We start from the raw sequence: 27,103 nt of genomic DNA on the forward strand, positions 1-27,103 counted from the left end.
GTATGATTCAGGGACTGTCTGTTGATTCATGCAAGCAAATCTAATTTTCCAATAAACAAACATCCAAACAAATGATCTTACGTTTTTAGAACTTTAATTTTTCCCAGAAAATTATTTTTTAAACTAGACATAATCACAGATCAATTTTGAAACAATGTTTTATGCATATAATGAAGGCATGCTGCTGTAGTTACAAAGGGTAAACAGCCAGCCTTTTTACATTTTCAGATGTTGATGTGGCTTTCATGGTAGATAATTCTAAGCAACTTGGTTGTTAAAACATCAGTCATGTACTAGAGTAATAATAAATATATAGCACTTTTCAAAAGATATGCTTGGAGCATTTCACATTTAGGAGAAAACCAACAATATAGACATAATTCTACACACAATTTCACTCTACCTCACTTTCGCATGTATACATTGCACAAGCACATAGTCCATCCAGCTCTGGGTGAAATCACTTATTTTGGAGGGGGAAAAAAGTCAAGTTTGAATTTGAAAGTTAGTGTGGATAGTTAATTAGCTATATAGTCAGTAATGGTGAACCAGTAAGGAGAGTGGATGATGGATGTTGATGCTCAGATCTAGACAATCTACAGATGTGCAGCATTCATTTCATTTCTTTTCATGAAGGGAATTGGGAATGCCAGCTTGTCAAATTGATCTACCCTATCTTCTTTATAACTTTATGGCACATTTCCAAATTGTTCATAAAACACTACTAACAGCTCCTTCTATAACCTCTGAATTTCTTAAAATGTTTAAAAGGAAATTCTATCTCCACTGAGCAAACTACAGCTATTGTTGACACTGGGAAAATGTTTCATGTTAAAAGTACATGCAAAATATTTTTATCATTAATCTTGCTCTGAGTAAGAACTGAATATTCTTTTTCTAGAGGTGGGGTAGTAGAGATAAACCACTTGCTATTTTCTGCATTGACAATTTACATCAACTGCATGCATTTGCAGGAACTGTTAACAGCATAGATGAACCTTCATTAGTGTACACTCATGGCTCACTCAAAACCCTTATACACAGTAAATTACTTCTGGTCATGGTAATGGCAAGCTGGAGATAACTTAGTGTGACCTCAGCAACACTAAAGTAATGTCCTTTTAAAATGAAAATATCCCCTAAATTAATGAAAACAGTAAATGCATTCTAGGGGCCGAACATTAAATGCATGTAACCTGTCTTTACAAAGACGGTTCTGTTCAGATTTTATATTTGAAATTTACAAAACCAAAAATGGATGGGAGCCAAAAATGGCTAAAAGGGACATAAAATGTCAGGAACCAAAAATCCATCTTCTTGTAAACTTATGTTGACTGTAGCAGATAAACTCACAGCAGAGTCTCAAGCATGATTATCGTCATTGCTGACAATAAGGCCAAGAAAACAGAAACTGTTTTAGCAGGTAACTTTACAGTAATTTTTCTAATGAGTATTGATATGCGAATCGGTGAAAGATCTTGCCAGAATACTGGAAAACTGATTAATAAGGATTTCAGCAGATGAGAAAAATACAGGTCTCAAGGGAGGCCAATCCACACCTTAAAAGGGAGATAATGCAAACCTTCACAATCCAAAAGTCTGAGATTTCTGTGCAGTTTTAAGAGTGTAGACACCCTAACCTAGTCATCCATCATAATCAATATGAAGGATTTTGCCAACTTTTTCTAGACTTCTTCATATAAGAATAAATTACTGTTGAAGTCCTCATTTCCTCCAAACTCCATTAAAGTTGCTTCTCTGAAAACTTTTGTCTTGTGTGTCACTCCAGTGGTCCCATCTCTGGTCCTAGACTCTATATAAAACTGGAGTGTCGTTTCCTCTTCTTATATCTCACATTTGCTGGACATGACTGTCCAATAACCCTGCCTGCCTAAACAATGGAAAATATATCAGGTTATACTGGCAGAAATTTCATGCAGTATGTTTCCTCAGTTCACCAAGATACTCAGGTTATGCTGATTGGCATTTCACTCAGTATGTTTCCTCAGCATACTGGGACGCTCAGGCAGTTTTCTCAGCTCTTGCGGATACAAGATAACAGAGGTACACAGGGAAATTTCTTGATCAACTGCTGTTTCTGAAGTGAGGAAAGATAATTTAATCCTGGCAGCTAGAAGATTCCGACTCAGTTGATGGCAGATCTCTGGTTGGGATTTTAAATATTTCATGACATGGCACAGCATTCACGCACATGCTTGCACGTGCACACACACAGGTTAACAATTCTGTCTATAACCCTCTTTTCCTAAAAATCTTTCTTCTCCCACCACCTAGCAGTTGTTGTCATCACTGTCGTCCAAAAATCTGTAGAAGTAAGGACTGTCATGGAAATGATATTCTCCTGTTACATGGGTTATAACACGTCCTAGTAATAACCTCTTCCCATATGCCAGAGCCTCTGATCTGTCAGCTGCCAGTCCAGCCTTCTGAAGCCAGTCACACAGTTCACACCCTGTGAAGACTTTCTGGAACTTTTGCAGCCGGAACCTGCACACAAATGACATACATCAAGGTGAAAACTGCAGACTACTGTCCTGTGTAACGAAAAATATTAATCGCTTTAAAGGTTTCTCATCTTCACAACTTCGCTAATTTAAAAAACACAATTGTTCAGGTTAATATCCAATCCACAGTTGTCTTCTCTTTTCTCCTTTCACAGTTTCCAATCGGACTTGTGGCAATTTATTGTCTAGTTTCAATTACTGCCAAACCTAAACCTTTCATGACTGTGACATCATTTAGTTCCCCCACCCCACCCCAGGATCATAAAAGGGCCATGGCACTTTCCCATCCTACTTTTTAAAATATAACTTTTTTTTTCACAAGTAATCTTCTAGCAATACACTATTTATGTATCATCTAGAAGATTGAAAATATTGTCTTCATATTAAAGTGACTAACAAACTATGCATGCATCTATTGTATGGGCACTTAATGGTGCCATGTGTAAATGCCTATGGGCACAGAAACATACTTGCATGCAGCACACACACACACACCCACCCCCCACCCCCACAACACACACACAATCTAAAAAAGAACTCTCTCTCTCTGAGTGCTGCAAGAAATAAATCCTTTGCGTTGGTAACCTGTGTAGTAAAAAACTTGATGTATCACCAACACAAATTAATAGCTTTTTTAAAAGCTGTCAGTTTTCCAAGAAAATCTCTTTAAAAAAAAAATCTAAAAACTGAGTCCCCTACAACAAGATAGAGTCTCTCCTAAATGCTGACTCAAAATCAACGACAAATCACCATGCACGAAAAGGAAAATGTGTGTGGAAAGCTGTGTACATGCATACATGTTCACACAAACACATTTAACCATAAAGGTAATCTTTCAAATATAACCTTTTGACTATCAAGAAGTAAAAGCATTATTTGCTTTTTTTTTAAATCTTAAATTTATACAGTCATTTTCAGATTCCATGAGGTACCTGTGATCCTTGCACAGCTGCTGCCGACAGGTCTGGATGTGGAAAGTCAGGAACTGATGACAGGTTGTGCGTGTTTCATGGTCTAACTCCCAAGGTTTGGGAAGGTGAACAAGCTCTGCCCCGTACAACCATCGGCGTATCCTGCAAAAATAGCGAAATGTTCATGATGCAGCCAGAGGCAGAGAATCACTCAGCAACAAAATCTGAGTATGTAGGCATGTGTGTCTACACTCGAACAAAATAAAAATTTCTCTTTTGTGCAAAAATTTAACCAGGTATGTAATTCTCCACAGATATTTTGCTGAAAATGAATTTATAATAAACTAATACTTTTTAAAGTAGACAGAACTTGATGTCTTGCTTGTCCTACCTTTTTGCTATGGAACCGACGTTAAGAGATAATCCATTTAGCTGCTAATTTCTTGACAGAAATGTCTACTTGCACTATAAAATGCTGTATTGTTTATTGAGGTCATGACTGTGTTTGCACTACAAGTGTTAAAAACCCCTTTTAGCAAAAGAGGACATCACAACATACTTACGCTTGTTACAGCTGATTGTCACTTTTAAAAATTTGATGATTTAAGATTATTGTTATCATCATCTAACTGTTAACAGTAAATTAAACCTCTTGTGTCCTTCACACCCAGAATAAATATGTAACCAAAAGAAACAAGATAGATGGTTAAATACTGCAGTAGCATTATAAATTTAGTACATTAATCTTACATTAATATGACTACTATATTACTAGATTGTGTGAACCTAAAACTTTGTAGCAGGCTATTTTCTGTGCTAACCCCATCAATCTTAATATTTTTTCATGAACACTGTTCCTCCCTTCCCTCTGTTGGGAGTATTTCCCTGCAGTAACCATTTGCTGACTTCTGGTTAGTATTAAAAAATATTGTAACCAGCAGACATTCAGAAGCATAACAGGAAGGAAAGCAGCCAATGAACACATAAATTTGATTTCCAGTGTGACCTTGAGCTGTCGCTGAGCCTTCCATAAGCCAATGAGAACATGCATGCACAATGAGAACACATAAAGCCAATGTTCCCATCATATGGCTAAATAAAGGTACCAAATCACAGGCAGGAAACAAAAATGGTTACATTTATGGTCACAGTTAAAATTACTTACACTCCCAATTACAATCCCAGTAGCACTAACCAACTCTTAGTCAATGCAAATACCTGCATTTTAAAGAGGAAAAGATGGCCAAATGTGGATTTCTGAATCCAATTAGTCTTGTCAGACATATTTACTCCTACAATCATCTATACATTCTTACAGTCGTTTACACATAATATATATATCATCAACAGTGGCCTATATCCATGTGCCCATACACACATATATTTCTCCAACCTAACAATACATTCTCACAATTTACCTTATAACAATTCCCACATGAACATTTATCCTAATTTTTCCCATATGCAAGACTGATATCAAGAACAAGAAGGTACACAACAGTTGCAAAGGGTGACATGAAATGTATACAAAAATTGGTGCGCAATAGAAATGGCATAACAAAATAGCATGAAAAACATGCTGAAGATAAGGTGTGCCTTTAGCGTATCCTCTGTCTTGAGTTTAATGGTAAATGATGACAAAAATATAAACACTAAATATAAAGATGGTGACTGATGGTATTATATGCCAAAATAGAATGCTGGAAAACAATATTGCACAGAATAATACTGTAATTTTAACTGCAATTAAAAGAAAGGAAAACTGCATTCAGTAAATTAAATATCAAACATGTAAGGTGATGGGTGGCACTAGAAAATCCATGATCTCAAAACAAGACAGGAAGCAGGTCATGGCTCAAAACTGGTTTTTCTCAACAAGGGTTACCTGACATATGTTAGACACAGCCACTTGCGTTTAGAAAGAAATCTGAAAATAAACAGTACAGTAAGAGTGGGACACACAGTTTGTCATCAGACATTCCCAGTTTCCCTTTCCCTAACCCCCATGGAATCGTCTGCTCTTTTTCTTTTGGCTGAGAAGTTTATGTCGGTCAAGAATGCTGAAACAGAAATATTAGCATGAGTGGCAAGTAATGCAACCAACTACTGCAAGTCATGCTGTCCTGCCACCTTTCATGGATCCTCCTTTTGAGTCATGCCACTCGCCTTCCTAAGCAAGCCAACCACATGCTACTTTTTTTTTCATCAGTTTAGGTTTCAGAGAGGTGAAACAAGGTTATCAAAAGTCAAGGAGAGAAGTGAAAAATCCATACCTTCCAACAAGTGACGAGAAGATGAGACGTGTATCAAAACCAAATACAGTAAAAACCAGGAATGACTGCAGACAGAAAAACAAGACTGATTAAAAAAAAAAGTCCAGACTTTTGACAAAAAGTATGTGAACAAATGAAGGTATTGGTGTTTTATGCCTAGTCAGCCTCTAAGGCTATATCATGACAAGACAGCCAGCCCTGTAAACAGATGTCACATGCTGAGAAAGAACAGCCTGCTCAAGTCGAGAGCTGAACCCAGGACAGTCTAAGTTCACTGTATTGGTGGCAGGGGATAACCGTTGTGCCACCAGACTGCCACTGAACAATGAAGATATCTGCAACTTGCCTCTTATATAATGAAGCAAAGATTTCATACACAGATGTATGTCACAGAAATCCATACACACTTCAATCTCCCATTGTATCTTCATTTATACATTTTTCTTCTGTCTCTCATTTGGCTTTCAGTCATTGATGAATCACCATATCAACATGTATTAATATGTACCAACACATACCTGTCCATAATTGAAAACACTGTCCAGGAACTCCAGCTCTACATAGATTCCACTAAATGCTCGCTGATTGAAAATCTTCCAAGTGCAGAGGAAAAGACCCTGTTGCAGAAATACAAACGGAAATAAACTCAAAGCATTCAGAGGAACAGAAAAGGAAACTCATATCAAGTGCAAGAATAAACTTTAAATGACAAAAATATATTGTGAGATTATAACAACAAATACATGCCAGGGGTAACAACTCATAAATAAAGATGCAAAGAAAAGCATTTGGGAAAAATTTAACTTATACCAAGAACATGTGGATCAGAAATGAACTTGCGTAAAATTTCCATAAATTGCCTAGGGCACCACTGGGTAATGTCATTCAACAGACAAACTCTCAATTCATCAGCCACTGAGAAAGTGAAGTTATTTGTGAAAATTCCTATAAAAAAAAAAGGGTGAGATGGCATATACACTTTTGTCAAGATTGCAAGAAGACTAAAAGCAAAACAAGAAGAAAAAAAATCAAGTGTGGAAGCTTAGGATGTCAAGTCCCACCTTAACACTGACCAAATATTAATTTTGTTCTCATTTGGAAACAAAATGAGCAATGGGGAACAAAAAGAATGTGACTCATAAGAGGGGTGGGGGTGGGGAGCGTGTAATGTCAATTGAGATATTAAGTTTCCTTCTATTGACACATTAACTCATTAAATCTAATAACAATAAACCTATTAAGGAGATATTTATCCATAGAGACCCCAGCTGATAAATAGCCCGCTAGCAAGGTTTGGTTAGGTTTACCCAAAAACCATGAATATATGATTTTAACTACTACCTGTAGGTAGTAGATTTACCCAGCCTAACAGACTAATCGCTAGGGTAAATGTTCATTTATCAGGAATACTAGCCCAGAAGTTAGCAAAGGGGAAATACAGCAAACAGGCTGATGGGAAATAACTCACAATAAACATAGATAAGGTCAGAAGCAACAATAAAAGGAGATGGTGGGTTGACTGGTACTCCTCTTGTATAGCCTCCGTAGATGTGCGAGTTTCCACATCCTGAGGTGATTCTGCCAGACTCTGCATCATGGCTGCATAACGCCGAAGCCGCTTGCGGCAAGCAATGCGCTCCTGGGTGTCACACCTACTCCCCAACAGGCACATGCGTTCATCGATAGGAGCAGTACCAGCATCTATCATGCCATGGTCCTCTGTGCAGCAGCCATCGCTGCTCACACTCTTGGTCTCCTCCACAGTGGGAAACGGTACAAGATCCTCAATGCTGATGCCTAAAAAACCCAAAAATAAATGAATCAATCAAACTAAGATCTCCAATGAAATATCCCATTATAGTTTACACTCAAAGAGTTACAATTTTAGCCATTTATTCCTTTTTTAGCTGATACTGATTTTTATGGCAATCAACCACTTGGAAATATAGCTGAAATCTTTTAGACATAAATTTCTTTGGATAAAGCAAGTTTTTATAAACATGTTGACCAATAATATACCTTGAGGACAACTTTCTATGCATGACACTGTAGACAATTTAAATGGGTGCTGTGCGACAAACATATATCTGACAAACATAACATTTTACTGTCATGTGTGGGACACATAATGAAGAGTGCTAGATATCGATAATGACATCAACATAAACCACTCTTGTGCATAATGATAACTGTTGATGACTGTGATGTTTCAATGTTTCCCAATGTTTCAGCTTGAAGTTACCTACTCTGAATGTTCTTCACTTACTAGCACAGTTCAGAGCTGTGCCACAAGAGTGGTAATTTTTTTGCTCTGTGGATGGAGATGAGTCACTGGGTTTCGCTTCAGCACTGTTGATGCTGACTCCTCTCTCTGAAGACTGTGAAGATGCATTAGATGCCAGGGAAGCATAGCGTGCATGAGAAGTATGCCTGGCTTTACGTTGCCATACAACAACTGACACTACTGTTACAATAAGTGATAACAGCAACACCAGTGTAGAGAATATCAACTGCAACAAAAGCCAGTGACCCATCACATAGAAAGGCATCTATATATGTCACAACCATACTTCAAAACTAATATCTTTATCTTCAATTTATTTTATGCTTCTAAGCAGCTGATGATTAAAAAGGTGAAAGGAGAAAAGAAAATATACAACTTCACCAAATAAAAATAAAGTCTAATAATAAGATAATGACAAGAAATTGTTTTAGAATACAAGAACAGGACCAGGCTCAACACACTGTACACAATCTCTACACATTTTGAGTAAAATCTTTCATATAAATTTTTATCATGTCATTTTCATGTGTGTGTTCATCAAAATAGCACATTACACATATTAGTTCTTTACAAATTCACAAACATCTAGCTTCAGCTCTATTTGCATGCTTGTATGCTCCTCAACAACGGAACTAAATTAATCAGAAGATAGTTACAAACTATTTAGGAACAATTTTATAAATGTTTATTTCCATCAACTTTATAAACTAACCACATTTGAGAAAAGCAATTATTAAAAATGTATTTATGAAATTGTACAGTTGTTTAGGAATGTTTACTGCACCTGCAGAAAACCATAATGGAAGGAAGGGTCAATCTTGTCTACAATGTTGTGGGCACCTAACAAGAACATAAGCCCCGTGAGGACAATTGGAAGCCTGAAACACAGAACACATCAGTTAGCCTGGAGATCTACCTCTGAATAAGCCCAGAAGCAAAGGACCTAAGTTTTCCAAACTATTCATAAAAATGGTGTTGCTCAAAGGCCTTCCAAGTCAACTCTCTGAGTCCAGCATGATTTTTCTTTCTTCATGAACTGACACATATCTTGGATTTCAGAAGGCAATGATGATACTGCAGAATGAGTAATATTGTGATCATAGTGTTATCGTATTTTATAAAGTTTTTTGGGTTTTTTTCACCCATGAGGCACATAGGAAACTAGGGGAAAGCAAGACAGTGAGATGAAGAATGCTGGGGAAGAGAGAAGACTTTTTTTGAGAATCTAAGGGCTGTCTGTGAAAGTGTTTCTAGTTTTGACATAAAGTTATAGGAAGCAACACTCACCCAAAGCCCAAGAAGAAGAGCCAGACTTGAATTCTCAGCACAAAACACAGGCTGCGGACATGAAGTAAGCACAAAGCCAGTGCCAGAGCAGCCGTCCAACACCGCGATGAAAACACACCAACCAGCAACAAGATGAACTGAACATAGTGGTGCCACTTCACTGCAACTTGGCGGAAGCACACCATTCCGATGCATCCCAGCAGCTTTTTTTGAAAAACAAAAGCAGATTTTTACACATCCCACACCTGCTTTAATGGAAGATCGTTTATATTTCCAGACAACAACTTAAATATTGTTTCTACAAGGCACATTGACATCCATATTAATTTTACTCCATTAGTTCATGGAGGATCAGACACCAAGAGAGAAAAATGAAAAGACTGCATAACTATCTTTCCATCCAACCAAACCAACATAGCCTGCACACTACAGAATGCTAGATTTTAGTGCTAGTCACACCAGAATGCTAGATGTAAGTGCTGGTCACATCAAAATGGTAGATGTAAGTGCTGACCACTGAACTCTATTATTTACCTAACTCAGCTCCTGTCATTGACTCCCCCCCACCCCACCCCACATCAACGCTGATCAATTTAGCCAGCACTGACATTCTATAAAGAGATATACATAACCGCATAGATTTTAAATAATTTTCACTACAAATCAGAGCTTCACGATTATTAACTCTTCATAATTCAGAGTTTCTTGCTCAAACAATGAGTAAATGTGGTTTTGCAGCTACAAATAATCGAATGAATTGGAAAAAAAATTCAAACACCACATTTACACATAATTTTAAAAAACACAAATAATCAAACTGAAAAGAGTTTAAATGTAAAATTAACTGTCTGTGGAAGAATAAAATGTAAAATGTGAAATTGACTGTTTCTACTGCAAAACCTAACAGGGTTGACGGCATCTGCGTACCTTCATGAACTCAACTTTCCATCTAATCTTCTCGCTCCCTCTGCTCCTTGTCTGATACAAGTCTTTTTTATCATAAGCAATTCAAAAACCACTCACATGGTTTATCCCTTGTTATCTGTTTTTGGACCTAAGTTTTGGAAATCTCTTGCTTTTCACATCAGACATTCTCTGCTCTCTAAATCTGCTTTTAAATCATCACCCAAGAAGCACTTTCCTCATCATTATTTCTGTTAAATCTTGCCTGTTAGTTGCAGTTTCTTGCACAGGTATTCAGACACCTTGTAAATACTTATTATTAATATTGCAGCAATATTATAAATCAGCAATTTCTGGTCACAGCTCTGTACTGTATATGTAACAGACATCCACCCACCTGAGCGATCAGCAGGCAGACTGTGAACCGATGTGGTACCTGCCTCCAGCGACCATTCATCACCAAGATACCCATCACCCACACCTGAAGTATAAATTCTAGATATAGCTAAATAATAGAGATAAATACAAATCATAAATAGATATCTATGAGCTGTGGCTGCATCCATTACCTGTGGTGTATAAGGCCATCTCAAGGAAACTTACCTGATGTAAGCTCCTACACTGATATCATAACCAGAAAACAACTTATCTACTCAAGCCATTCTATAAACAGACTTGATTACAATTATTCGTAGCTACTACTGGTTGATCGACAACATATAATGAATGCTGTACTACAAGTCTCCACCATGATAATCTAATAAGACACAGACACATTTGAAAAACCTACCAGAGTGTAAAATTCATTTCAATTATTTGAATTAATTACAAGACAGTTGTTCTCAAACTCTAGGTAAATAGGAGCATTCTGTCTACAAGATAAAAACCTTTGAACACTGGATTTCTCACCTGCATTTTTCAAAAGAGGGCAATACCTCTTATTTTAAACAATAACACAAAAGCTGGCTTATTGTTATGGTAATGCCTCAAGATCATGTGCACAAAGCTCTCACACTGCCTGAGGCCTTACAATGATGTCAAAACCTGAACTTGTTCAGCTGATTTTTCCCAAAATATTAATCAGATTTTGTTAATCTGAATACATCCCTGAGACAACTTATAAACACAGCCAAGTTTATTTAATCTGGAAGAAACTTTTAGATTAATTTATATCTGAGAAACACATCTTCAAAAAGAAGTTTGTTTAAAATGTCAGTCATGACAGGGAGTAGTGCAGCTTAAAGATGTAACAGTTTCAAAGTTTCAAAAAGATAACTCACACAGCAGATGATGCCTACAATGCTGGTGTCAAAGGAAGTGTTGAGCAGCAGGGAGTGAAAGTCCATGTCACTGTTTACCACCACTGTCATCATCTTCGCTGACACAAACATCAGTGGAGCAGAGAGAAATGTTCCTGCAACCATACCTGTGGCCACCTGTACAAGTGTGCAAAGTTTCTGGTTAGCATTCAGGCCTGAATCACATGCACAGTCGTGCCCAGTGCTTTATTATACCTACAGGAATATTTTATACAAATTATATATATTGTGTGTAATAGTTATGAATGTTTAATGTAGTTTTAATAGACTAAAGTACACTTATGTGTAGTTAGGCCCACACATGAATACATGCACAAAGAAACCTAGATTCAAACACACAATTACACACTCATGAATGCACTCTTCCATTCATTCTCTCCACATATACAGACACACACAGAGACTCACAATGTCCTGTGCTACTCCATACTGTGACGCAAACAAGAAGACTGAAGGGGCTGTAGGGAATGTGCCATAGAGAAATCCATACATGCTCAGCGACTGGGATGCATTAGTGTCAACACCAATCCACCCTATAACTTCCCAGGTAACCAAGGGCAGCAGCAGACTGCAACAAAAAATCAACCCTGGCAATAAATATAAGGCAGGCAAAGCCACCAATTTCAGCAACAACTGAAGCACACAAAGAAACATCCTGCAAGACAGTTGACTTTCACTGCCAGATCAAATGCACCAACAGTTGGCTACTTACTTTTTGGCAAATATCAGCATCAGTGGAACAAGCAGAGGTAGGCCCATCTGATTTCTCACCTTCCCCACCATACAAAGACCCAGGTAAAAAAGGGCACATGCACTGAAGGCATTACCTGTTAGGATGTAAGCAACAAAATTATGGTTAAATCCTTTATTTTTGCTTGAAGAATTCTGCTCCCAAATCCTCACTAAATTTGAGAAGTCCTTTTTGTTTGATGATGTTATGGGAACAATGTTTTCGCCTCCTTTAGGTGTGCAACTTAAATCTCTACAATTGTTCATCCGATATATGCACAACCAACCAATCAGTACATACAGGTATGCTTTCATACAAACCCATGTGAAAATACACAGCTGTACACATACACTCTCTCTCTCCTCTTATACTCAAACATACAAATGCGTATACAAAATCTTTTGTTTTTTTTCTCTAACAGGCAATGAGATGTTCATTTATTCATATATACACCTGCATATATACATGCACACATACACACACAAAAGATTAACTACTTACCAAGCACAACAAGGATGTCATCTAAAATGCTTGGAACTTTCTGTTTAAAGATGAAGTTGCCCACAATGCCAATGGCAGTCATAAAGACAATTGGATTCAGAAACACGCCTTTTGCTACGTGCAGCACCCCTCTCACCAGACTGGGCTCTTCCTGTGGCTTGTTACCAGAACCTCTCCCATCGCTTTCAGGCCATGTCCCCTTGCCACCTTCTGACCCACTGCTGTGCCTCTGACTGACTTGTGAACAGCGACGTTCTGGGGAATGGTCAACCCCAGCAGAACCATTTGTAGCATCCCCATGCTCTTGTTTGTTTGCATCTATTTGGTGTGCCAGCTTTCTGCGGTGTATTTCCATGAGAATAAAGCCAAAAGGATTAAGGATACATAAGGAGATTGGAGCAATGAGGTAGATATAGTTCAGGTAGTCGGGATGAGTCTCCTGGTACAGAGGTTGTACTACAGACAAATAAGCAATGAACAAAAAATTAGTACATGTGGTTTATACTGTCTTTTATGTCAACAGCTGTGCAACTTATTGCAATCCCCAAAGTAAAACTGTTTATACACATGCATAAACAAGTGCATTTGCCCACAGTTAAATCTATAAGCAGATGAGCTATCAAAACTGATTCATATAACTAACACACACAAATATAACACTGTATAAACTATATCTGTGCTTCCTTTCAAGAACATACAATTGTATGTGCACTCAAAAAATACATTCAAACATCCTTACAATACTCACAAATAGGATATCCCACGGCAAAGTCATTGCTTTGTGTGCAGAAAATTGCAAAGATTCCCACATAGCCCAAGTTGGAGCCTCGTGTAACTAGAAGTGTGACAAGAGCAACAATGAAGAAGACGGTGGCTTTGGCAATTAGAATGGACAAAAGAAACATCCAGCTGACCTGAGAACACACAGAGCAAGTTGCCTTTTGGTTAGTTCTGAGCCCTGGTGCATACATTGAGTCATTATAACAAAAATGCTATCAGAAAGTTATGTACTATCTGAAAACCTTAACTATTTTCTGTTTTGAGTTTACATCTTTCTACATTTAATTGAGTTCATGATGACGATTTGAGTGCGGGGAGGGTTCAGGGTTTCTGTTTGTTTGTGTGCATATGCATTCATTTAATACAAATCATTTTACAACAAATAACATAAATATACCCAATGTGCTGTTGCAGCCCTACCAACCAACTTTGTTCTGCATATACTTTCTGTCCTTGATACTATAAGGCTTGAAGAATGTGGATGTTGGTTATTTTCTTCAGGGGTAAAAGTCATTGTCCTTTTCCCTCCATTCTGTGTCTTTCTCACAAAATTCAAGTCAGATTCAAAGCACATTTTCCCCACCAATTCCTCTTATAATGCAAGTGCTCTTGGATTTTCTCAACCCCCAGCCCTTACCTCCATCATTTTTTAAGTTGTCCTCAAACAAATGCAAAAAAATGTTTCAAACAAAAGGCTACTAAACCTGTGAGAAGTCCATAGAGCACATGGAGCGAAACAGTAAAGCTGGCAGACAGAAGGTGGACACAAAGGTCCCAATTCCACGACCTTGGGAAACAGTCACATGTCCTGTACGCCCAGCAATGTATCCGCTCGCAATTACTACAAAGCACTGCAAGATCGCTGGATAGAGATTGTCAAATGATACATTGTCCCTTGTTCCAGTGCTGTTCGAAGGAGACATGGTTGATGTGTTAAGAAGCATGGGAGAAGAAGAGTGAAAAAGAAGTAGGAGTGACTGAGCTCTTCCTGTTAGTATGTCCTCTCCTCACCTCCTGAAAATGATTCAAACAGAAAAAAAAAATCAATGATATATTGTAATATTGTACATGCAAGGAATATGTTATTATATTCTCACTATTTTTAAAGATCCAGATTTCATGCCACCTGATATTTACTCTAGACCAGGGGTCTCAAACTCATATTAGCATGTGGGCCGCAGTAGAAAGTAACAGCCAGTCAGCGGGCCGCACCACGAAAAGAAAATGTTTTTTCATTAAATTTTACGAACACTACTGTCACTGCAGTTAAATGCTAAAATAAAGTTTTTATAATTATTAATTACATTTAGTTTAGTTTATTACATGCACAGGCAGTTTAGTTTATTAAAATAAGTTGACGTTGTCTCTGTCACTAATAACGGGGGTAATTTTCACTGCGGGAGTTAATCACCAAGCACAACATGCATATACACCGCGGACGTGGTCGAGGGCCGCACAAAAATGTTTCGCGGGCCGCATTCGGCCCGCGGGCCTCGTGTTTGAGACCCCTGCTCTAGACACTTGTTACAATCATCAGCTAAGTACTTGCTGACAGCTTTGTTTTCCAGGATGAGAAGTTATGTCCAGAACAAAGGCTTACTTGCAGAGACAATGTAAAGGCTGAATGCATCCAGCAGGAATTTGTTGTAGATTGTGGGCCAGATGTTAGATAAGCACAAAGATGCTTCCACCCTGTTGGCTACATTCCTCTAAAATATCTATGTTCTGCAAATAGTTTCAGGGGGAGAAAAAAAAAATGACACCATCAGGAAGGGCTGGACTTACAGTCTCACAGCTCTAGCTGTGATGTCTTCTCTGGAAACCCTTTAATAGAGTTTATTCCTGTTGATGTTCCAGTTCAGGCAGGTCATCAAAAATTAATTGAAGATGTCCTGCTCTCGCTATCCCCTGCCTGCACCTTGACGATTCTAGTTGTCACTGCATGATCACTCCTCGTCAACTTGAGGAAACACTGTTTACTACATAATCACCATACATGGTGAAACAGTGACTACACATGATCACCACACTGTCATGTGGCATTGTCCCAACATATCTGATACCTTACCACCAATCAGTCTTTTCAGTCTGCTTGTGTTGAACACATCTCTATACCACACATCATAAGGGGGAAATTCTGCAGATGTTCATTCTCCTTTAGACTATGTCTGTGTTCAAAACGTTCAAATCTGGCCTCAAAATAAACCTCTTCAAAAATATCTTGTATAACCAAGTATACTATTCTGTTCACTCCTAAGTTCATTTTCATCCATGCACATGTTCATGTTTGCTATGGTGTCATCCATCAGCTGACACTTTTGTGTCTTGTATAGTTGACTTTTGGTTTGTTAATAGTCTCTTGCATACAGTGCATTGATGGGGATGGGGATATTTGATATAATTTATTATTTTATCATCCTTATCTGTAAAAGATCAAAATTCTGACAGCAATGCTTGCCTGCATTGACTTCATCTTTATCTATTTACTCCTTCAATAATCAGTTTTATAAAGCCACCACATCAAACATTGTACAATATTCAACAACATTGTTTCCAGGTATCAATTTAACTTAAAATCTTATGGCATCAGATTCTCAGTCTTACCAAGTGTTTGTCATCTGGTATTCATAATAGGGCATTTATCACCCATAGGTATATATGAGCTAACATTATCTGCCTGTATGCCTTCCATAAATCTTTTTTTCTCACCAACAAGGAAACTTCTGTCAGCAGTAGTTCAATACTAAGATGCAGTGCAACAAACTTTAACAGTTTGTCAAGTGGCACATACTTAATACATGGTGAACATCAGTCCTCTTTAACCTATTGTAAAACTTGTCATCTTTGATGCACAAGGGATATAATCAACATGACTATGAGTCATCTAGCTAAACAGCCCTCCAGAAGGAAGAAGAACGAAAATAGAAATCAAAATAACAAAGTGTGACTCTGAACCCTACACTTCCTGTCACTAAGAAACGTAGATAAATCATGTGAGTGATCTAAAGTCTCATCACAAATGACATATAAAAGCTGATATTTCATCATTGTTATTTAATATCAGGGAAACAGTTTTACATGCACAAAAGTATGTCAATAAAAAAAGACCCTCTTCCAACAAGTCCTACTGATCACAATATTAATAATACATATATTATATGTACATTGATGTGTACATCTTTCTGCAACTTGTCAATAAAACTTCCAATATTGGGGTCTTAAAAACGAAAAAAACAAATCTTCAGTGTCTGAACACATCAGAGGGGGCTGAAAACTCTTTACACTGTATGAATGGGAATCACTGAGAATCACTGGCACCTCTAGTATGATAAGATGGCTGGAAAATTTTCATTAACGTCCTGTGGGATGAGACAAAGATGATTTTATAAAAAAGTTTATGATGATGATGATACCTGTAGCCTACCTGGCGATGTTTCGCGACAGTGCAAGTCGACAGATGAGTGGTAACATCACACTATTACTGTTATGCATGAATTTACTTCCTACAACAGGGGAAACGTCTTCTCGATCTTCCCCATGTACTTGCTTTCGGTTACATGGATGCGTTATGATCATATGATGAAAGAGCTTCCTCTTCCCCCATCCATTACGGAAATTTTTAAAGAGTTTTAGTCTCTGCCTCCGGATGAAGATTACAATGTTTGGTGTGAAGACTTATAGGTTTACATAAAAGCAACAAAAAAAAAAAAAAAAATCGCTGTCTTTAGAGTTGGTCTTTAAGCAATCAAGGTATTTAATTACTCAATGAGAAAATTACTCAATATTGCTTCAAAAACGCATACCTTATTGATTACATAATGAATCCAAATACAATCACCAACGCTTGTTGACTTCCATACTCAAACATGCCGCACCAACACAAATGGCATTTGAACGTCTTACCTTCGATACAGTCAATGATTATGTCAGGGGGTTGCCATGAGCCCAGAAACATCCTCCCGTTGTACTTGACGTGCTGACAGATGTAAACGACATACGATATGCAATGACAGATATATCTTTCACACACACACACACGCGATGCTAGGACGATCCTACCGGAGTCAGGTCACTGAACTTCTGCTTCTGTTCGAGGAACTTTCCAGGGTGGTTTAATTTTAAAAAAACTTACTGTACTTGGAAATAAAAATATACAGTGCTTAAAAATAATGTAACCAGAAATAGTTGGGCCGTGAAAACAATATATAAATCGGGCATCACACTAGACGTGCATATTGATGCCGTCTCCCTGAAAGTTCCTCAAACGGAAGTACCGACATTGACCCTTGGCAGAGAGCGCATGCGCAGTCCGCGTGCGTGGTCCCTGCCGTTCAACGTTACAGCAGACGGAAAGATGCAGGAATAAAAAGAGAGGACCTTTCACAACATAAATGAAGGTCTGTGATCAGAGATCAGCCTCTGGTTGCTGCACCTCTCTTAAGACGAACACAAATCTCTCAATATAGAAACAACACAACGGGACGTTTGACGTCTTTAAGCGTTATAATTGTGTAGCGGCAGCGTGAACCGCTGATAGTGCTTCTTCCATCCACCCCGCCACGAGCGGGTGACAGCACCCAAACTGTCCGGTATAAACAGCAGGCAAAAGTCAGTGATTCCACCTGTTTACCGAAAGGCGGCTGGTCCTGCTTGGAAAACCAGTAAAACTTTGGTTTGGAGTTCGAGAGAAGTACTATGCCGCAAGGTGTTTAGGTCACGCTGGAAAGCGGCTCACGTCACTCAACCCCCTCGTTCCCCACCCCAGGGAGTTAGATGCTAGGTTCTAGTAGACTAGGTAGGTTAGAATAGATATAGTAGTTGTATGTTTAAATTATGTCAATAAATATAATGAACTTATTTACCTGTGTGAGCGCAACGATTAGTCCGAACGAATGCTAGCGTGTCATACGTGTACGTACGTGTCCTCGTCGTGTGAAATAGGTGAACGTGTATCACTAGAACAGTGGTTCTTAACCTTGTTTGAGGTACCGAACCCACCAGTTTCATATGCACATTCACCGAACCCTTCTTTGGTGTCATCATGAATTGCGGGTGTGTCTTGACCTCCGTGGCGGAGGCTCCGCCGAACCCCTGAGACCGACTCACCGAACCCCTAGGGTTTGATCGAACCCCGGTTAAGAACCACTCCACTAGAACGAGTGAGATTTGTGTAGTTGTGATACAGCAGCAGAGAAAACACACATGAAGATCCGTGGAACTACGGTGACCAGACGTTTCGGGGGCGAAAGCGGGACACGTGCCGATGATGGTGTCGTCACCGTCAAAGAACGCCGAATAAAGTGATTTTTAAAGACAACAAGGACATTTGATGGACTTGCCAGAAAGCCAGAAAGCGGGACATTGGGCGTTCCGCCCGATGAGCAGGCGGGACACGAGGTCAAAAGCGGGACTGTCCCGCCTAAAGCGGGACGTCTGGTCACCTTAGTGGAACTGATGTACCGACGAAAAGAACACTTTAGTCTGGGAAAGAAAAGCAGGGTCTTTTGTGGACTCAAGGTCGGCTGAGTTCGGGTGCGTGGTGGATAGGAAAGAAAACACAACGCGAGGAAGAGACTAAATAACGCATCCGACAAACGAGAGCTAGAATTTTTAGTGGGAAATTCTCCTTGGGAACTTCCGTCTTCTTCCCTGGAACACCAAAGAGGAACAGACTGATTGGCGCTACGCGGCCTTTAGCGAGGGACGTCGTCAATCCGGCTACATTTCTGATTAATGAAATTTATTTTGTATTGTACTTCTCCCTAGCGAATAGAATATTCACTAGATGTATCAACAAAACTTCAAGTAAACTGTATTTGTTTCAAAAGCATGTGCTGTTTTGTTGTCTTTGCTCCACGTTAAATAATATGCACTCATTATCACTAGCTCATTAAAGAAAAAAAGACATTGTTCAGTGCAACCAATTTTTATTTCAAAGCACTGCACTTGAAACACATTTCAGCAAACCTTGCATGAAATATTTTTTCTTCATTCTGTACAGCGGAATAAGACAGCAGCCAAGACTGTGAAATGACCGAAGACAGCAGAAAGCCAGGACAAGGTGGGTGTGGTGCCGGAAGAATTACCGGACTACATTAGAAATGGGAGCACAAGCAATCAATATGCCTAGTATATCTCGAAATCTCACAGCTGCTGCACTGAATGTTAAACGGCATACACTTCAAACATTCCATGTCAAGTATAAACACTACTTGATCAAACTGTCAATTTTTCAGTCCACATTTTACAATTTCCAACTGTTAACAATACGTAACATTTGTATTGGCCATGTATTATGTATTCACAAAAATTCTAAAACAAAAAGTTGGGGAAGGGATATGCAATTACATTCAACGACTATGCAATTTCTTCCCAGAAGGAGACTTTTTTAATATATATATACAGCCTGCAATAGTTATGTCCCTTCCAGCATGACAAAATTTCCTTTAAAGTGGACTGATCTGATTCAACCTTCCATTCAGGACAGCAAGAGATCTCACGTCTTATCACAAAAATCATTTTATGGTCAAGTTGGACAGGTTACCTGCTTAATTATGTAAATATGGTAAGAGTACAATTCAGACTGCCCAGATCTCACTTCTGCATGATTTGTACATTTGTAAATGCTTTACCCACCATGTTAAATCACATGGCATTACACAACAAAGTGATGTAAACAAACACTGGCTGTTTCCATGACGACTAATCTGTAACTTCGTTGTTTAACAAACAACAACAAAAACTTCTATAAATTTCTCATTCTGTAAGCTCATTTTGCTAAGAAAATCTTGTTTTGTGCGAGTCTTAAATAAATATAACTTAAAAGTAGCATCATCTGTCAGAACTTATTGGCTAACTGGCAATTTTATTTTGAAAATTAGGTACTGACAGGTTCATGGGAAAAAGGAAAGTGGCAGACAGAAAAATCCTAAATTGATAAAAAAAATATATATAATTATTAAATACACTAGTCATTCTCAAGTTTTACAGGACAGAATCAGCAGATAATATTTATGGCAACATAGTTACAAAGATGTTCATGTCTGGTAGTCTTTAAAGTTTTCATCCTAACAAGATATTCTGATTTCATAAACACATTTTTGCTTCTGGCATAAATGAGAAATTTTGTCAGATTTTGGCCATATCATTCATAAATCAATACACTGAAAGCTTGTCTTCCTGGGCTATTCACAAATGATTGTTCATGTTTAAAGATGGTACAAGAAGAAAATCCACAAAAATATTTGTCATAATGACTTAACGTTTGTACATGATGGATCTCTTCTTTGACAGAGACACACACAACATTCCCTATCACCTGCAGTCCTTACAAGGGTATTTATTGTGTGGAAGAGACAGCCAACAAGTACAAGATAGTGTATATCAAATGAAAACTTACAACTGCACTCACCTAAACAAAGTGTTTATCGGACCTACTGTCTCTCAATTGGATGCTGCTTCTCCAAAGGATAAATGTTTTGCATTGAATATATTAGTGGAATTCACTCTAGCCACTATAGGAAGTGAAATGGCTTCCAATAGCAAAAAGCATAAGAAATTGTTTTAAAACCCACTGGATATTTCAACGAATACTGATAATGTTGTAATGTTTTTATTTATAAAATAATCTATCAAAACTCTTAGAAAAAACAAAACACGCATTTAAGTTAAGCGATGGTGGGATAACTCCCGTTTTTTCTATCATGCACAAAATACTGCTAGATCATCAAGATACATCAGCACTTTAACAAACTAATGACAGGGGATTTCTGTTTTCAATCAGTCAACAGATAAATCATGTAGTAGAACTACATCATTGTAAACATGTTGCTCTGTGCAACCACTGAAATAGCATTGTAACCTTCATGTTCTGAAACACTGTGTATAAAGTTTTGTTGATCAGTATGTGGCAGTAACAACTGGCCAAAGTAGCATTGATAACAAATTATACCAACATCCAATAATATGCTTTATGTTAACACAGATATCGTCTTAAATGCTGTAATCTCTAAATAAATCTGCAGCATGGAACACTGAATCCCCATAACTCCAGACAGAAGAAGAGATGATGTTACCTGGTAGAAAACTGTGACATCCACCTATTCAGATGCATCCTTGTTAAACATCAAAGTCTTATGTCTAATTACCCAACCTCTGATATTCACTTGGTGTAGTCTTGCTCTCAACAGTAACTAGCCTGCTCATTAATAGGGAGTAAAAACCCAAAAGATTGCACCCTGTGACACAGGCAAAATTAGAAGAGGGAAAAAAACCTCATGGGTATGGGTAGAGGGGAGAAGAAAATGAACCAAGTGCATTCAAAAACCACTTTCACAAGTGCATGCCACATGCCATTTACCTTATAAACTGTACTGGCCTGATCTTCTACTAGCCTGTTGTGACCTAAGGTCACCAACTGTATCTACTGTTGTTGAGAATGTGTGTGTGTGTGAGAGAGAAATTGTTTCAACATGTCTATGTACGTATTATCTAGTACAAGCCCATCTTGAATTGCCCTTATGGATGAATAAGGTTGTTTTGTATTGTAAGACCATATGCATGTATGTAGGAGCATAAACACTCCTAGATACAGGCTATTTCTCAGCCCTCTACCCCACTCACAAAAAACTTGATCTTGATGTCATTCACAAGAGTAAAATTTTTTTTAAAACTTTTTGTATGCAGAAAAGAAGAAAAATGTCAACCAGCAAAAATTAACTTTAAAAGACTGTGAAATGCTTAAAGTGATGCAAGCTGTACTACAAAGAAATACCAAAAAAACTTGGGTGTTGACTCTAAGACATGCAGGCTGTCTACAAACAGCACAAAGCACAAAACAGAGAAAATGAACATCAGAACCTTTCAGGGTATCTTGGGTTTTAGTGTCATAAGTTGGGGTTAACATCTGTCCATCATTCACTCTTTAAAAGGAATATTTTAGAAGACTATCAAGTCCCAAATGTATGACAAATGTGCATTCATTTGCTTTCGGTCACCAAGTACACATGAATTTTAAGTCACACAAAAATGCTGTATTTTATCCTTTACAGTTTACTTGAACATGTGAAACAAAAAACCCCAACAGATCATCAACACAATATAAACAATTAATACAATAATGGTGTGGTAGAGTTTCAAAAGCCTTGTCCGCTGGAACTAGTGTAGATAATCAGATTTTCACACAGATTTAAAGTTTAAAGTGTATTAATTACTTTAACACCATTAACTAAATTTATTAAAGTTTGAAAATTTGAAGTGTTCAACACTGGAAAATCACTTTTTAGTGCATTTGCTTTAAATACTTTTTTGAAAGACTTCTAGATGGAGTCAGCTCTGTTAATATTTCTCCTCTACCCTACCTCCCCCCCCCAAACACACACACTAAGACAAGTTACAAGGTTGATGAAGTTTGTACTTTTGACTTTAGCATAAAGGAAAGTTATAATGCTCTTGGGGAAGTAAATTGCAAAGTCAAAAAATAATTCTACAAATTTTGTCCTAAGTTTAAGTCATGCTTAAAGCTTATGCATTTTACAGAATGCCAGTATCTACTGATCAATATTTGTATATAAACAACCATTAATATAAACACAAACCAAAATGCTCTAAAAAAACAATTACCAATATAGTCTGTATATTTTTTTTTACCTGACATCATAAACATTTCTTCTTTCCACATGGGATATCCACATGATCCACACATAGGATATTTCCCTTCCACACACATTAAGCATACATTTCCTCTCGCACTGAACACACTTGGTGTGGTGGCTGAGTTGAAAGACCAGTCACAGAAGGCACAACACCCGCAAGTGCAACAACACACCAAACAGCTATGTCAATGAAATGATGCAGCAGTTGATGAAGATATGCCTCTGAAGTTTAAACTACGTAATGAGCAGTTGATTCAAGTGTTTGCAAGAATTAATGATATGCCTCCACGATCTTACTACATTTGTAAATTGATGATGTCTCAGCAATGTTGATATGCCTTAGATATCACACTACACTCCATGACATGTCATGCTGGTGTCAGCAGCCTATGGCAGATTGGGGGGAGAGGGAGGGTATGCCACACAGTTTGCAATACTTCTAGTCAGCGAAGGATGAGATGTGTGGTTTGATTGTCACCAACACTGTGGTAGCCGGTATGCCTTTAAAACATGATGATACGACAAAAGTCCAGTCACAAGAGCAACATGAATAACATCCATTTTGAAGCCAGGTCAATTGAATGAAAATCACATTTGGAAATTGTGGCATCACACCACAGAAAGCTCATCTTCATTAGATGTCATTAGAAATGCAACACCTGTGAAAGATTGATGTGGAATTCTGGAGTACAACTGCCTTTCAAGATGCTGCTGCTCTGTCTGACGACAGACTTTTATGCCAAACTAATGCCTTGTGACTAAGAACAGCAGAAGGCTAGAAGTATCAAGTGTGGTAAAATGAACGTTTTGCAAATGCAAGTGGTAAGCCCTGGTCCTGTACACTAGGTAATAACATGCATACTAGTTATAGCTACTGTTTCAAGCAATAAGCTCAGTTCTCTCTCGAGCAAAAATAAAGATCCCACCACAGAAGCAGTAGTACTACATCTTTCACATTTGTCACAAACTTTTGTACAAAGGAAGCACTGTCTGTTAACAAGTGATGGCAGTAAAGGCTGCACTGTGGTCTCTGTAATAAGACGGTAGTCTTTAGAAGATTTAGGCTTTCATCTTGTGAGCGAGTCAACATATAACAAGCAGCATCAAATGGGGGAAAAAACTCATAAATAATCTCCACGCACATGCAAGCACACACATTCTCTCTCATCCAATTAAAAAAAAATCTTGGCTGAAAGCTTTGCATGCTGGCATGCACTGGCAGGAGTGGAAGGAAAGTTAGGATGAATATTCAAAATGCAGGATCGTGGCAACCTAGGTTAGCCAGATTGGGAGTGCTGCCACGAAGTCTTTCTTTCCTCATCCACGACAGAAGGCTTCGGTCATGGTTGCTGTTCTCCTTGCTGGTTGGCTGCAGTTGATCCCAGGCTGATGGCCTGGGGTCCGAAGGCTGACCACAGATGGCCACCAGTGCCTTGAAGTGCTCCAGGTCTGCGGTACCTCCAACTGTGTGTCTGCGCTTACTCCTGGCTCTTGACGATGCAGGGTTATCTTCTTTAATGTCTTGCTTACCTTTCCCTGCCCCAGAGGATGATGCACCTGATCCTGAGCTTGTTAGAGCCATAGTGAAATTCTTTGAAGCCTGAGATTCTTGTTGACGATTACTGTCCACAGCCTCTTGCCCTGTCCCAAGAGTTTGCAGTCCAACTTTCCCAGCATCTCTGATCACACTAGATTTGATCTCACGGCTACGTCGTGCCAGGGCAGTGTTGACTTCCATTTTCTGTGACTTGGTGATGGTGTCTCTGGTCCAAACAGGTCTGTTCAAGGCATCCGGTGCAGACTGCCCATCAGTGCTCTCTGCTGAAGGTAGCTTTCGGGGCTGTGTGAGAGCAATGCTGCCAGAGTTGTTTTCCAGGCGAAGTGCTCGTGATGAAAAATTTCTAAAGTCAGGCATCTGTACTCTACGGGAGGCTGCTGCACCATTTAGGCCAGAAGATGCTGATGTTGCAATGCTGTTAGGTCCCCATTCAAAGCGCGATGCAATGCCCACCTTTGCATCAGTCCGTGGGCCACGGTGCAAGCTGGGATCACGAAAGGTTGGCTCTCGCCCACGGCTCCACTCCCTTTCCATCAAAAGGGTTTCCTGACCTTGCACAATGCCAGGCTGGCCAACTCCAACATGGTCACCATGGCCAAAGCCTCCAGAAGCTTTGTTGGGGGCTGATGCACGAGTGTGCCGAGAAGTTAGACGGTACCTTGGATTGAGAAGAACCTGCAGCTTCTGATCGAAGGTGGTTGTGAGGCTGGTCAAAAGATCAGACCCATCCTCGGAGTCAGAAGAGGCTGCCTCTCCTTGGTGATGCTCATGTCGGTCTATCATGTCTAACAGTGAATCCAGTGAGCCGTGACGGGGAACGCCCCCAGCATTATACCCCTTGCCGACCACCCCTTGCTGCTGGTCATGACTGGGGTGGCCATCTAGCATGTTCTCAAGGGAGCCAGTACGTGAAGCATGAGATGCTGCTACAGCATCTAACATGTTTTCTACTGATGATGCATGAGTCATGTTATGATTACGAGTATTGGCCACACTCACAAAGTACTTCCCCCCTCCACCGCTAAGTCTCTGACTTGATTCAACTTTAGATTTGGGGATAACAGTTGCTACTGATCTTACATCTGTTGATAACATTGATGGCTGTGCCATCTCTTGCAATGGCCTTGAGGGTGTTGTGGGCTGATATGTGGAAGTTGGAATCCATGCCAGAGGGGTGCTTGTTTTGGTAGCACCAGCCATGAACGTGTCTTGGGACTGGGGATTCCAGGCAAGAATGTCCTCCACTGTGTGAGCATCTTCCATCTCCAGGTCACGCTGTGAGCGCTGCAGCTCCCGTTCTATTGCCTGCTGCTGCCGTCGACGCTTCTCCATGTCCCGCTGCCTCTGCTCCTCCAGACGCCTGATGGTTCGAGCCTCCTGCTCCAGGCGCTTTAGCCAATCCAGGGTCTCTCGCCCAACCCATCCTCCCACTTCCACCTCATCACTATGCTCTAGCAGAACATCCTCAGCAACATGTCGACTCCTGCCTCCGAAGTGTCTCCGCTCATCCCAGTCTAAAAAATCTGGCTCTGATGTGGCCAGTGGTGCTGTGGCTCGTGAATCCAATACTTCCTCTGAGGCACTACGAGATGAACTCAATGAGGACTGTGATTTGGCTAGTATGGTAGCCCTCTGCACAGCAGCATCAATGTTCCGTTCCCTGAAGCTGCAGTCGCTGGCATCCATTCCACTGTGGCTGTAAAGAGTGCTGTCACTGCCAAGCTGACTAAAGGTAGAGTCAAGGTCAAGGGAATCAGAACTTTTAGTTTGCTGTCGTAGCTTCAGCTTTTTATTTGCAGCTGTGACAATGGAGGAGATGATTTCTTTTGTATTGATAGCTGAGTCAGCATCCTCTGCAATAGAAAAAAAAGATTAAATATGATCTTAATGCATCCTAAACAAGGAAAACAAATGAAAGATGATGAACGTTTTTTTCTGGGATATTAATCTGATGTTCCTGCTATTCTTTGACAATGTTAGACCTTCCTTTATATTCTGCTATGATGACCCAAGCTTCAATTAAATAATGAATGTGTGATTTGTACAGTGCATACTCATGATCATAATGTGTGCTCTTGGCATGAAATACATGCAATAGCATGCATTTAGCATGCAATCCACCAACCCTGCCAAATAGTAACAAATATTATGATTTTGACCCCCTTTTAAACAATTCTAGATGGATTTCCAGACGAAGTGAGGATGTCATCACAAGACCCATCGTCACATCAAACAGTGATAAAGTAATTTTAAGTCTACAAAATACACTGCAAAACTCAAATTGTGCAAGATAGTAAAGCTATTTCCCCAAGTGGTTTTAAAGCAGTGATAAAGCAATGATACTCTGACTTTTGTATTCTAATCTAGAAAGCCTAAGGT

General features: G+C 39.1%; 2 protein-coding genes across 9 annotated transcripts in view; both read right to left on the reverse strand.

Moving 5' to 3' along the window:
* Positions 1 to 77: 77 nt before the first annotated feature.
* On the reverse strand, positions 78 to 17,805 carry LOC112565399 (integral membrane protein GPR155-like). Of its 5 annotated transcripts, none has more exons than XM_025240836.1 (17): positions 17,417 to 17,805; positions 14,218 to 14,527; positions 13,482 to 13,647; positions 12,734 to 13,189; positions 12,215 to 12,329; positions 11,911 to 12,070; positions 11,464 to 11,619; positions 10,581 to 10,664; positions 9,281 to 9,483; positions 8,778 to 8,871; positions 7,976 to 8,219; positions 7,178 to 7,506; positions 6,228 to 6,326; positions 5,710 to 5,774; positions 5,322 to 5,363; positions 3,458 to 3,598; positions 78 to 2,508 (listed from the first exon to the last, which is right to left on the reverse strand). In XM_025240836.1, the coding sequence occupies exons 2-17, from the start codon at positions 14,455 to 14,457 to the stop codon at positions 2,292 to 2,294; spliced, it is 2,811 nt and encodes a 936-aa protein (XP_025096621.1). In that variant the 5' UTR covers positions 14,458 to 14,527; positions 17,417 to 17,805; the 3' UTR covers positions 78 to 2,291. The 5 variants fall into 5 exon arrangements, with proteins under 5 accessions (XP_025096621.1, XP_025096623.1, XP_025096622.1 ...); XM_025240838.1 differs by lacking the exon at positions 17,417 to 17,805 and adding an exon at positions 16,938 to 17,120; XM_025240837.1 differs by lacking the exon at positions 17,417 to 17,805 and adding an exon at positions 16,927 to 17,120.
* Positions 17,806 to 19,423: 1,618 nt separating this feature from the next.
* The window catches only part of LOC112563732, a 49,178-nt gene continuing 41,498 nt past the window's right edge, over positions 19,424 to 27,103 (reverse strand). For all 4 annotated transcript variants that reach the window (XM_025238003.1, XM_025238002.1, XM_025238004.1 and 1 more), the window contains one exon: positions 19,424 to 26,577. In XM_025238003.1, coding sequence (XP_025093788.1) covers positions 24,416 to 26,577 — 2,162 coding nt within the window. In that variant the 3' untranslated portion in view covers positions 19,424 to 24,415. The remainder of the gene's footprint in view (positions 26,578 to 27,103) is intronic.

Source organism: Pomacea canaliculata, linkage group LG5 (assembly GCF_003073045.1).
Source record: "Pomacea canaliculata isolate SZHN2017 linkage group LG5, ASM307304v1, whole genome shotgun sequence".
Taxonomy (NCBI): Eukaryota; Metazoa; Mollusca; class Gastropoda; order Architaenioglossa; family Ampullariidae; genus Pomacea; species Pomacea canaliculata.

Bases quoted from the DNA above. Each gene is read 5' to 3' on its own strand.
- LOC112565399 (XM_025240836.1), bottom strand. From the start codon at position 14,457: ATGCTTCTTAACACATCAACCATGTCTCCTTCGAACAGCACTGGAACA. The intron at 13,190-13,481 runs GTGAGTATTGTA...ATTTGTCTGTAG, and splicing joins TGCCGTGGGATATCCTATTT to TACAACCTCTGTACCAGGAG. The intron at 10,665-11,463 runs GTGAGTTATCTT...TTTATACTTCAG, and splicing joins TTGTAGGCATCATCTGCTGT to GTGTGGGTGATGGGTATCTT.